Below are 12,812 nucleotides of genomic sequence, written 5' to 3'. Positions count from 1 at the left end.
ACAGCTGCTGCCTATATCAGACCCCTGTAGTTGCATAAAATGACACACCATAAGACATGCCTTCTTTCTGCCAGGAAACTAAGCAGAATTTTATTCAAGGCCAGTGTTCATTAATAAGCATGTGTCCAAGGGTAGCATTTAGTAGAGAGCAGCGATTACTTCAAGTTTCAGTGAATACCCTCTATCGATGAATACTTTCCACAGTGCATTATTTTAACTGCAGACTGGTACAACAACCTTAAAGTGTCACAGTCAGTGTCCTTCAGGGCTTCAGAAATGTACGTCTGGTTCACAACTCACAGCTCTACCGAAATGGTTTGCTTGATGAGCTCTGACTATCTGAATATATAAAACAACACACCACAAAATTTCAGCCGCAGCAAAGCTTGTTTTAGATTGGCTGGGGCAACAGTCATTTTTTTGTTCATAACAGAAACGGCCACTTTTAGTACAGACACTAAAACTTTACGTCTTCTGTGACTCACGAGAGAAATAACCCACTTCTCCCCAGCCTTCACTTACATGCAATTTATAGAGCAATCATATTCACAGGGAAGTAATAAATGTGGACTTACGTGTGAACATTGTTAGGAACCATGGAATAGCATAGAGCTGCAGATAAAAGGGGGAAAAAGAAGCCAAATTACACAAGAGAAAATGCCAAATAAACACAGCCATCAAGTTGAATCGCGCCCAATTGCCAGATTAATTGCACAAAAGCATTCCCATCTATGCTTGTGACTTTATTCACTTGAAGAACACAGACTGACCTCAATTACAGTACAGTGAGAGCATGCCGTGTAAATACTGCAGAGGGCGGGGCTTCATTACTCTGTATTTATTAACTTGGACATTTGCCCTAAAAAAGCAGTTTATTAACTGCGTTCCAATGTGTGAGTGCACAAAGGTTTGAGGATTACCAGGGATTTGCTGTCAAGAGGGGTAACAGGGACGAGAAACAACCCGGTGTTGCCGGCGCTGAACACAGTGAGAGCTTGTTATGACAGCTAGCTGCCCAGCTTTACTGTGTCATCAGAAGAGACAAAGCAGAAGTGCGTAAAAGGACCTTAGAAGCCCACTGAGGCGTGGCCCCTCACCAGACACCTTCCCCCGACGCTGCCCAGTCTCCCTGGAGCTGCCTCATGCTAAGGATTATGGGATTCCGCTCAGCAGCTGATTGACAGGTGGAAATGCCTGGCCTCTCAGAGAGTCCCAAAAAGGGCTCCTCCCCATTGCTGAAAGAGGTGTGGCACTCAAACTCTGCTTCTATCCTTGCCTCAAGGCTGACAGACAAAAGTGGGTTCACCCTTAAAGCATGAATATACGCTGGAAAAATGTAAATGGAAAAACCAAATTGAGGTCTCCAAGTAAAGAATCCTTTCTACTGTTGAGCTAATAGCTTTTTTTTGTAAAAACCTGTCGGACGCTCAGCCAACAGTCAATAAATATGTTTACCGTATTAAAAATGCAATTCTTTCCTTGTAAGTTATTACAGTTACATAATGCAAAGTCGCATCCTGATGCCTGGAGTGATATTCTGTTTCAATCCGAGCACAAAGAAATATTCAAGGAAGTAGTTCAGGCGGCACCGGAGAGTGAGAAGTGTTATTTTGGTAAAGTAATACTTGCATAATTTTATGATGTTCTCTAACACTTCAAGAATTATTTATGGTTTGGAAAGTCTACTTCCTGGATTTACTTCAAACATGAAAGCTGTATCACTGAGCCACGCTCAAACATTATCCCCGCTACGCTGCCAAAACAAGTTTCTGCCCCAGCAAAATGCGAACGGCAAGCTGTGTACATTGGGTCATAGTCAAAAACTATTCAGACTTTGGCATTCAAGAAACTGCAATTTTCCCCATAAATATCAGCATGCAGGTCCTTCTTTGATTAAAGCAATCAAGAAATCACTTGACAAAAGACCAAGAATTAGCGCTGAAAAACACTTGCCCTTTTTACAACACTGGGGGTAATCACTTTCAGCTCCGATCCTGAAAGTTGTGCTATTTAGTCGCAATGGGTAAGAAGGAATCCACGGGAAGGTCCACATTTTGAGGCAAAGAGAACAGCCAAAATTAACACAGCGCAGGAAATCAAAGAAGAAAACTTCAACTGAAATTCTTCTGTCTGTATTTTCAGCAGGCAGTAATAGCTGATCTCTGATCGGTATGGACTAATCTCTTGGAGGCTTGTCTTTGCGCAGATCAGCAAAAATCCCACAATTCATTAATAAGGGCTTTAAATCCCGTCTCCCATCCCTTTTCATAAATTTGTATGACAAATTTTCTTTCAAACACCACTGTAAGACACAGAGGCCAATCAGCTGAGCCTGTACTGTGGCACATATTCATCAGCTCTGTCGTTTCTAAATGTGAAGAGTCTTTAACCTTGTGTTAATTCAGGTGAGAGGGAGAGAGGGACAGGCGCTGTGGGAAGTGAACCCTGGCTACCCCTGTCATTAGGACCTCATGATAATTCAGCAGAGGAGCTGGGCAGGGACTTGGCCGAGGCCCAAGTGGAGGACTCCATGCTCTCAATGACAAGGACTGTGGAGAACGTGATTGAGGCCATTTTTCTGGGGCCCGAGCCAAACCTCCACCCCCCCCTTCATTGTTCCCCTGGCAGAGCCCCCTAGGGTGAAATGGGGGTTGGGGGGGTGTTAACGGAGCCCTTGTGCGCGCTGGGCCCCTGGTTGGGTACTTACGTCTGGGATGAACCCAATCTCATTGAGGTGGTTGCTGAGCTCAGGGTCATGGAAGGCTATCATCTGGGAAAACACAGTCAGGTACTCTGGCGGAGACACAAAATGACGTGGAGAACACAGAGAGAGAGAGGAAGAGAGAGTTTTTTTTATCAGTACCACATAGAGCTGCAATGTGCTACACTAATAATACACGTCTGAACTACTCAGCCACTTATTCTTTATCTACAGATTTCAATAAACAGTGAATCAATACTATGTGTATTAATCATCTGAAGTGAACCACATGCATGCACACACACACATATACACATAAACAACCATGTGCACAAATACACACACACTCACACACACACACACACACACACACTGCCGATCTGTTTGTGCAGGCAAAGTTGTGAGATTTCTGGCACGAGAAAATGAGGAGGATGAAAGCTAAAGTCCCCGGAAAGTTCAGTATGAGCGAGTGTGTGTCTGTGTGTGCATCAATGTATATCAGCCACGCACAAACAAGCTTGTGATAGATCACTGTGGGTGTGCAGTTTCATTCGCACCCATACGGTATTCCGAATACGAAGCTATCACCAGCTTGCTCCAGTGAGGCACGTTCAAATTAGTCATCCAATTTCAAAAGAACAATACGGTGGAAAAAATAAGTCAAACATAGCAGGCAGCATGCGCACCTCGGTCGGAAACAAGCCGCTGCGTGACGTCAGCAGAGGCAGCTCAAACACTGAAAGAATGCAGCGGCTCGAGGCAGTCGCCTCAGCCAGGATGTGGACAGGCTACGCCAGAGACCGATTAATTAAAGACTGACGTTTGCAGCGGGCGGGGGGACAAACGTGTTTGCCGAAGCTCTCGTTTCCCTGGCTCACCTTGAATGACGTGAGAGTTGTCCTTCAGGAAGAAGTTGTACAGGTATTTGGGGATGAAGGCGGACATGCAGGCGTAGGCCAGGGCTGAGAGAGACGGGGGTCAAAGGAGCGGTGTGAGCACAAATGAGAACTGTGAACACACATACAGCTCACATTCTGCTGGCTGTGGAGCCCCTTTATAACTACGGAGTATGAACACATATGAATAACTTCAATTGTTTAGAAAGGTCAGTGCCTTGCCCTTACCTTCGTTATTGAAATTCAGGTACAGGAAAGGTGCACAAAGGGAGTCCAGACCTGAAAGCGTACAGCGCATGTATTCGTACACATCGATACGTATGTGGAGATAAAGTTCATTTTAAATTACGCAGAAGTATTGCTCACTTCGGCAATTAAGTCCCTTCACTGTGAAACGCTGAAAGTGAACAGTGAGCCACAATCGCCACCTAGTGGTCAAAAGCTTGTCACGGGTTTCCAGCTCCGCTGCAGCTCGGGCTAACTGGCTACTTTCCCAAAACATGGATAGACGCCGCTCGCTTCACAGACACTGACCCTGCCAGTAGACCAGGTCGGGGTGGGACACCACCCAAGCCTTCAGCACCCGGCGGAATTTGACGTGTCCTTGTGGGGAGGACAGCAGCTCGTCATACTGGTGACACCTGGGGATGTCCACCTCAATCTAGGGGGACAAGCGCAAGGCGACAAAACTATTGGCGCTTCTGACACAGTGTACAGTAGGCTTCCCAGTCACGGTGACTGCTTGGATTGCTTTGGTAAGTATTTTTTCTTACCTGACAATGTTATCGAAAGAATTTTAAAATGACAAAAATGAATCTTTAATGTGATGGACCAATTTATCACGATGGTCTTTAAGAATAGTAATGAATCGAATAAAAACAAACGAACAGCTTCAAAAGACAGCTTCAAAAAGCAGGCACCATCAGCATGGTACAGAGTGTATGCGATGTAAACAAAGCATGCTATTGTCAGTTAACCTGGAACTGACCCACAATTTAAAAAAAAAGTATCACAGCGAACAACGGAATACATTGCCTTATGTGGTTGCCAGCAAATGTGGAAAAGCTAAAAGGAAAGTTTTCTACCTGTCTGTCCGTAGGGATTGGCGTGTCCTTGTCTATGGCATCATACTTAGCTTGGATGTCTCCCTGAATGAATGAAGTTTACATTTTTATTAATATTTCCACAGCATTTCCTTAATTATGTCTGAGGTCTATTACACGCACACACAGCCGTTCCCCACCTCTACTCCCAGCAAGGCTGCCCACGCCAGGCCTCTCAGCAGTGGGGGAATGTCCACTCGGGCCTCCCTCCAAACCTGGTTCTTTTTGTACGGGTACGCCTACAGACGGAGCACAGCACAAAGGACTCTGTTACAACCACATACAATGTAACACTTCTGTCCATTCACAGTGTGGACTTTACATTAACTGAGGCCTGGAGAACTGTCAGTGTATGGGAGGAAACAGCAGTAGTAGTATCTTGGCCTACGCTCAGACTGACAAGCCCAAACACTGACAGATAAAATAACAACATGTGGCAGGGAGTGGGAGGTGATACTCAGATACAGTTCTCCTTCAATCGGAAACCTTGGCAGGATTACTGTTTTTCCAGCTTTCTCGGATTAAAAAGCATCTAGATCTTTATCTGTGTTATTTTCAGAATAACGTCACAGAACCCAAAACCAAGAACCTACAGCGCACCCATCAATCATTTTGCATTACAGCAATATACAATCATTTTAACCACAGATGCGTATGTAAAGTCTGTAAAGCTCAACTATCACTAATTACCTTCATTCAAGGAGAAGTTCAAACAGTACTAAGAAGTGACTTTCTCTAAACAATAATTGTTATGTACATAACTTCCCTTCTCTAAGTAAGAGTTATCCACACAACGTTTAAATTATCTCACACCTTTATAAGATAAATGTATTTTCTTATACCATCATTTCTGTTTTCATATAAAACTGCTTCTTGACCTGCAGCTGTCTAGCTAACATTAGCTCAGATTACACCTCATTTGCCACAAAACAAGCACTAATGGAACATTGGCGAGCTTTAAGCATAACTGAACAACTGTCAGCATACCAGTTCCAGTTACAGTTCCTTTTTAACCTGTAGTGATTGTTTTCCTCAGTCTGACGGGGTTTGTGGAATCGATCGTAGTTGACGTTGTAAAATCCTGGAAGGAGGTGCGTTTAGGGGCTGGGGCGTGCGTACCTGCAGGAGCCTGTCGAACAGGACGATACGCAGGAGCTGGTACTCCGTGTCCCTCTCCCTGATGATGAGGGGCAGTGTGACAGCTGCAGAGAGCTCGTTGCTGCTGTTGGAGTGGGGCAGACTGGACTGCCTACGGGGGGGGGGGGGAATCGTCACACGGTTACTGGACAAAGTGGCCCATGCTAAAAGTCTACAGAGTCAGCATCTGAGACATGGAAGTAAGTGCATACTCGTCCTCCAGTAGTGGGTAGTACACTTCTCCCGCAACGTCCTTCAGCCTCTGGAACAGACAGGGCAGCATTACTAAAACATGCAGAGCTTTTTCTGGTTGATTTCAGATTCAGCAAATACTAGACTATTGTAAAGCAAGAGAAAAGCACATTACAGAGCCACCTCCAACTGTCATGAGATTGTCATTTTTAAGAAACTTTAAAGTGGGAACGGGCACTTCCAGCCCTGTCCGTGGCTCACTCAGGCACCGTTTGGACAGCGGGTCTTGCTCACTTGAGCTTGGACTGCCGATATAAACCCCCAGGACCTGAACCGCCTGCCCCTGCTTTCCTGAAAAGCACAGTCACAACTCACATTTTTGAGCTGGCACAGAGACAATGTGACAGTCGTGTCGTCCAGAAGGAAGCTCCTGTCCCGGCCTTGTCCGAACGACTCGCCGTCCTCCAAGAGAAAACTGCAGCAGAGATACAGAGAGGTGATCCACATCTGAAAACAGCTCTTCCTGAATGCAGTCATGACATGAGAGATCAATGGTCCTGGAGGCATACAGGTGACCTTCAACCTGCATTTAATTACTATCCAGACAGAGGCTCCAATTAAGCTTTTAAGACCTGATCTGAGACAAAAATCAGCATGGACCTCTGGCAATCAACAACTACATGTTGACTTGACAGAATTCAGTTTTTATTTTTGATCTTTTTTTAAGGAAGAGTTGCAAAGAATTATTACTCGATTCAAAATCAATAAACCAGCTAACCTAAAGGGCTGAACTCATTTTATTTTAAAATGAGAGTTTTTGACACTCCAGAAGGGTCTAACCTCCCTTGAAGTGTGTGAACTCTGAATATGAATCAAACTGGATCTCTCAGATCACATCGGCTGTCGGGTTTCCTTCTACTTCTGAATCTTCATGCAGAACCCTTTGACAGTACCTGGCTTCCCCTCGTCAGCCTAACTAAAGGTAATCTAAAAGGCTTATCTGCAGCTGAACACCGCGGTAGATGTCTCCTCTGGAATAGTAACAAGGTCCGATAATGCAGAACACTTCAGGTCAGGGGTGTATAAAACATCAAGACAGAACTGAAAAGTGCTTTGTGATTTGAATCCTATTGCACCTTGAACGTAAAACTGTCGATGATGAAAGAAAATGTCAAATTTCGAAAGCCCTAATTTTAAGAACATGGACACAAAGTTGTTTGTTTTTTGTGGTCTGTAAAAGGTACAGAAATGGTTAAAGGCATTAATTTGCACTTAACTTAACTGTACCCCCAAAGACTATGAAAAATACAAAAAAGCAAACTTTTCCCCAGAGCAACACTGAAAGCTCAGAGGGAAAACGGGCTTTACTTGGGAAGAGTGCAGACCGGAGGCTTGGACTGGATAATCCCCTTATTGGTGAGCTCTTTCTCCAGGTCTCCCCCAGCCAGACACCACAGGTAATACACCTCATCGATCGACCTCTCCGACAGGTAGTCATCTCCGTCAGCTGGACATGGAAATCATGAGCACATTAAACAGAATGTTCTGGACAAACGCACGTCAGACTGAGCTGGTATTACGCATAACGGTCCATCCACATGGGCATAAAGAAGATTTAGCAGGCATGTTTTAAATTAAAATCTCTACAAAAAGTTTCTAATTATTTGAAAAAAAAATCGGAGGAATGCTGGATGTAGCATGTACTGGGCTGTTCAATGAATGCTTGGTATTTCCCCCCAAAACACTTTCCCATCCTCTTGTATAACCACCCCTTAAAGCCAGTTCTACACGTGTTACCTTGTTTGTCTTTTGGGAATTCCAGCAGCTGTAAAACTCAATGGGTGTAATTAACAAAGAAACTGCCAGCATGAGACAATGTGAGACAGAGTAAGACAGCATGAGCAGAGATAGACAGTATGGGACAGAATGGGACAGTATGAGGCAGCCTGATACTATCTGAGCCTGGCTGCTGAGAGCCATATCCCCCCCCCCCCACACCCTGCAGTATTTTGGGGGCAGACCTTTGCAGAGCTCGCTGATGTCATCGGGCAACTCCAGCTGAGCGCAGCGCAGCGAGGAGGAGAACAGCCCCACGGGCTTCTGGTAGGGTGTGTAGAGGCAGGAGACCCCCTCGAACACAGGGTCCCGCAGAAGCTCTGCTGGGGTGGGCCTGTAAGCAGAGAGCAGCCAACACGAATACAGCCCCAGTGCTCACAGTCAGCAGTGCATATGTATCAAAAGATTAAGGTATATATGAATGTGAAGACAGTTAAACAGATGAAATATCTCCCTCACACCCAAACAGTATGAAATACAGTATCGCATACTTTTGTTAGTTTCAGGTTTTTTTTTTTTTGTTTTTGTTAAACTTTTGTTCTGACAATTGCAGCTTTTGACAGAATGACATTCTCTCAGCTCAGAATCATACTGGTGACAGGGACAGTATAAATACTTTGCAAAATGTTTGTAGTGTTCCTCTTACTGACATTCCAAGTGTCAATCACTTTTCACGTTTGCCAACCAACACACGTTTTTACATAGTATAAAGACACAATCTTGTAGAGGACAGAGGTCATTGAACAAAACAAAAGCCACTGCCTTACCTTTTAGATGGATGAAATGTCAGGCATTTCCTTAATAAAGCTAAAACATTTTCAGGCAGCTCCTGCAAAGCACATGAACAATTGCATTAGCTATGCTGAAATGTGGTCATGGTTCATATTCGCCGTTTATTACTTTCAACATTGCAAAACAAATTCAGAACAAATGCAATCACAGAATAAAAAATGGTAAATTGCTTCAGTGGAAATATTGGGGCTTGCCTACAAAGGACATTTATATTAATCCAACATCTGCGTTAACATCTGTGTAAAAAGATTACAAAAGATTTGTATCTTTCAATAACTCTAAGAGTATCAGCTTATTCTAACACATGATTAACCATGAATTTATTTACAACAATATTATAATACTGATGACTTTGTGGTGCAAAATACTATTACCAAGAAGCATATGACCTCAAATCAGGTCAATATGCCATATATTTGATAGTGCAAAATACACTGTAAATACAGGCGTGTCTAAAGATCAAGAGCATTTGACATCAGTTGCTGGTCTGATGCTCTAACCCATGTGGCTCTGGGACATCTGAGAACAGAGAGGATGAGCACACTGCTGAGGAAAACCCACCTTTACCCTCTCTAAACACCCATGCTCCTCTGCAAGGACTGTGATGATGTCATCCATGCACCCTGGAAACCACAGAGGGCCACGAGTGAGCACTAGCAAGGGGCATTTACCACGCATCTGTCATGGTAGTACTTACAACAGATTAGCACACAATGCCTGACCTCTGTAAATTTGCCATTACTTTAAACATAAACTGTTATGAAACGGTGGCCAGCTTAGTAAAAAGTGGGAACCAGCTAGACTCCGCATGTAGCACAGTACACTGTGACAATTCAGAGACCATTCTCTCTCAAGTGCTGCTAGGCAGAGTTACAACAGTTCAGCTCAGGTACCAACAAAGTGTTGAAAAAGACATCGCTCGTCCCACTGATACGTCAGGATCCTGAAAATTGTACTTTCTCTGAAAAATGTGAAAATATTCTATTATACATGTTAAGAATGAACTTACCTAAAGTCAATATGAACTTTAGTCGCTCACTTATATCAATACTCTGAAGTAGGCGTCTCCCCTGTAAAATAATAATCGGGTGAAAAGAGTAGACAACAGCTCAGTGTGGAGATGCATCGACATTCTGTAACTTGCCACCTTTGGTGTTTTTCAACACTGCGTGTTTTCGCTTCAAATGGCTAGGCTCCCTTTTCCAGATGACGTATGGGACAATCACAAATGTAGCTTACAAACGACAATGAGGAGTGCGGTCTACAAGAATCCTTGCCCAAAATGCTTTTGCTACACAGTTCACTTGCAAATCAGTCTCTTTGAGGGAGTGCTAGCATTGAAATGGTGCAAATTGTCTAGGATATTTTAGGTCTTTTTGTCTAGGATGCACTTTTTTACGTCGCTTTGGATAAAAGCATCTGCTAAATAAATAAATGTAAATGTAAAATTTCACATTCATCAGAGAATTGCACACTGGGCACAAATGCAAGGATGTTTGAATGCTCAAATGCATTACATTACTGGAATTTAGCAGACCAGATCCAGAGCAACTTACATCTGTTATAGTTTTTAAACAATGTTATCCTTTTTTACAGCTGGATATGTACTGTGGCAATTGCGGGTTAAGTACCTTGCTCAAGGGTACAGCGGCAGTACCAGCAGAGAATTGAACCAGCAACCTTGCCGTTACAAGTCCTGCTCCTTAACCACTATGCTACACTGCCAGAAGTATGTGTGAAAGGGCTATAAAACATGATTTCTTCAGCTACCCCAGCAATGTCAAAGTACCTACCACACAGAGCTCGAAAAGTAGGAGCCCTAGGGACCACACATCTGTCTTCGGGCCTGAAGGCAGAGGGGTCACCCTGTGCGAGGGATCGGTGGGGTGGAAGGAGCCCTGGGCGATGACCTCTGGGGCCAGATAGGAGGGGTACCTGGAAATGACCAAACATTTGCTTAAACGCACTCAAAGCTCAGGCACAGAACTCTAAGTCACACCAGTAAGCGGACTTCTTAAAAACAAAGCTACCGTTTATCTGCCCCAGTAACATCTTAATATTATACTTTCAAATTCACATCAATAAACACCATGATTTACAACATACTGAAATACGAAACAACTTTATACTGTTTTCCCCTGGCTAATATTGTGCAGCACATGTGAAAGTATCATTACAACGATAAGAAACAGGCATCATGATTACATCCTACAACAAGCTGCTTCTACTTGAAAAGCAGATGGCACCAGAGTTCACGGCAAAGTGTATGCTGCCAGTTATCTCAAATTCCCCCTTTCAACAGGACATTATGGACATGCAGTCTGAAGCAGCTGAGGGCCTCTGGGTTTGGATCTGATTCTAGTTCTTTACTGCCTGAAATAATGTTGTTACTTTGATTTCTATCCACTGGTTTTAATAAAAGCATGAACCAAACACATACATTTTTTCATCATCTCTTTGTTCACTATGAAAACCAGGCTTATGAAATTTACCATTTTATGATTAATTACTGATGATGTTTTTGTACAAAAAAAATCCATGCAAGGATACATTTCTTGGTTTTTTGGTCATGGTTATGAATTATGTTGACTTGATTTCTTTGATCCAGGACAAGAAGTGCATACCGGTGCCTTGATTTCATACAAATAAATCAATCAATAAACCATAAAATTTATTGCCATAGTATTGCCAAGGCACCAGAAATTTGCCTCGGTACTTGTGGACATACCAGAAGCAACAATGACTATACTTTGTCATTATCCTAACAGCATAAAACATTAAATGCTATAACTTTTCCATTCACATTAAATACAAAACAATTGTTAAATAAAACACATTATCTCTTCGGTAATGTTCAATCTATCAGCCATCCCTATATGAAAAAGGCACTTAATCTCCACAATCACCAGTGACCTCAGTAGAGAAGAAATGTAAGAGGACTCACCCAATAGGGAAGTCCACGTCTGCTCCATGGTCAGTCATGTGATACAGGCCAAACTTGGCCAGTTTCACCTTTCCCTGGGTGGAAACAAGGGTTTTGACACATGAGGAAAAACCACAAAAAGCTTGAATACTACTGGCCTGCAGTTCATGTGTATTCTGCACAGCGCATGCCCTAGTAGTGTACCTTACAGTCCATGAGGATATTATGAGGGGCAAGAGCTCTGTGCACCATCCCATGTTTGTTCATGAACTCCAGTCCTTCCAGTGTCTCATATGCAATCTGCAGCACCTTCTCCAGGCTTCAGAACAGGTGACACACACGCATGTAGTTTGAAAGAAAGAAAGATTGAGGAAATTAAGATAGATCACCTTAATGCTTGACCTTGGAAAAATAATAGAACAGAAGCCATTCTGGACTTAAATTCAGAAATATGTGGTTTTGTAAGCAACATATAAAGTTCACCCTTCGATTTAAATACCAATGAAACAGAGTCTGACCAAACCGTTTCTGCAAACTGCCATTCTTCTCTTTTTTACGCTGTACATTTAATTAAAGTAAGTATGCTTCAGTAAATGTAGGGTGCAATTTGAGAGTAATGTACCTGCTATCAAACCTAGGATATGATTTACTAAATTGAGGACATGTTTTGTTTTTTTTTTTTTTTTAACTTGGGGTGCACAGCGCTCTTCACTTATGTGAGTTTACAATTTATTATTTCAACAGGTGGAATTTAATTTAAAAATATCACATGATGGGCACAGGGACAACATAGTTTTCCTCAGAAAAGCAACCTCACTAAAAAGAACATAATACAAATACAGTGCTTTGGCAACATAAATGTCTTCAGAGAAAAAGATCTGCTGTAATCCGCTTTAACCAGCAGATGGCAAGAAAAGAATGTTCTGAGTGGAGCTCCCTCTCCATGGTGACTGGAGACTGCTAGTGAAACTGCATTTCACTAGCAGGTATATGCAGATCAAAAAGAATGTCCTCATTCATTCAATAATATACATATATTATTTATTATTATTATTATTTTTTTTTTTTACAAAAATTTAAAATTCTATTATATTAGTTTGAGATGATTTTACCTGACTGGATTGCCTTCTTTCAGAAAGTCTTGCAAGCTTCTTTCATAATGTTCAGCAACAACCACAAGCCTTTCTACATTAAATAAAAGGAGCAAAGTTGGTACAACAGTGACACTGGCA

At 42.8% G+C, this 12,812-nt stretch overlaps 1 protein-coding gene across 2 annotated transcripts in view; it reads right to left on the bottom strand.

Annotated features, from left to right (window-relative positions):
• tbck (TBC1 domain containing kinase) overlaps window positions 1-12,812 on the bottom strand; it is a 54,770-nt gene that overhangs the window by 40,157 nt on the left and 1,801 nt on the right. For both annotated transcript variants that reach the window (XM_036516790.1, XM_036516792.1), the window contains exons 3-21: window positions 12,693-12,765; window positions 11,785-11,899; window positions 11,602-11,675; window positions 10,451-10,592; window positions 9,667-9,727; window positions 9,219-9,280; window positions 8,633-8,694; window positions 8,051-8,199; window positions 7,398-7,536; window positions 6,405-6,504; window positions 6,050-6,099; window positions 5,820-5,949; window positions 4,841-4,939; window positions 4,683-4,745; window positions 4,132-4,258; window positions 3,826-3,876; window positions 3,580-3,663; window positions 2,708-2,793; window positions 576-612 (exon numbers count right to left, since the gene is read on the bottom strand). In XM_036516790.1, the coding sequence (XP_036372683.1) occupies window positions 576-612; window positions 2,708-2,793; window positions 3,580-3,663; window positions 3,826-3,876; window positions 4,132-4,258; window positions 4,683-4,745; window positions 4,841-4,939; window positions 5,820-5,949; window positions 6,050-6,099; window positions 6,405-6,504; window positions 7,398-7,536; window positions 8,051-8,199; window positions 8,633-8,694; window positions 9,219-9,280; window positions 9,667-9,727; window positions 10,451-10,592; window positions 11,602-11,675; window positions 11,785-11,899; window positions 12,693-12,765 (1,704 nt within the window). The remainder of the gene's footprint in view (window positions 1-575; window positions 613-2,707; window positions 2,794-3,579; window positions 3,664-3,825; window positions 3,877-4,131; window positions 4,259-4,682; window positions 4,746-4,840; window positions 4,940-5,819; window positions 5,950-6,049; window positions 6,100-6,404; window positions 6,505-7,397; window positions 7,537-8,050; window positions 8,200-8,632; window positions 8,695-9,218; window positions 9,281-9,666; window positions 9,728-10,450; window positions 10,593-11,601; window positions 11,676-11,784; window positions 11,900-12,692; window positions 12,766-12,812) is intronic.

Source organism: Megalops cyprinoides, chromosome 22, assembly GCF_013368585.1.
Source record: "Megalops cyprinoides isolate fMegCyp1 chromosome 22, fMegCyp1.pri, whole genome shotgun sequence".
NCBI classification, from domain to species: Eukaryota; Metazoa; Chordata; class Actinopteri; order Elopiformes; family Megalopidae; genus Megalops; species Megalops cyprinoides.
The sequence above is the reverse complement of the archived record's forward strand: the minus strand, read 5'-3'. Positions and strand labels throughout refer to the sequence as shown.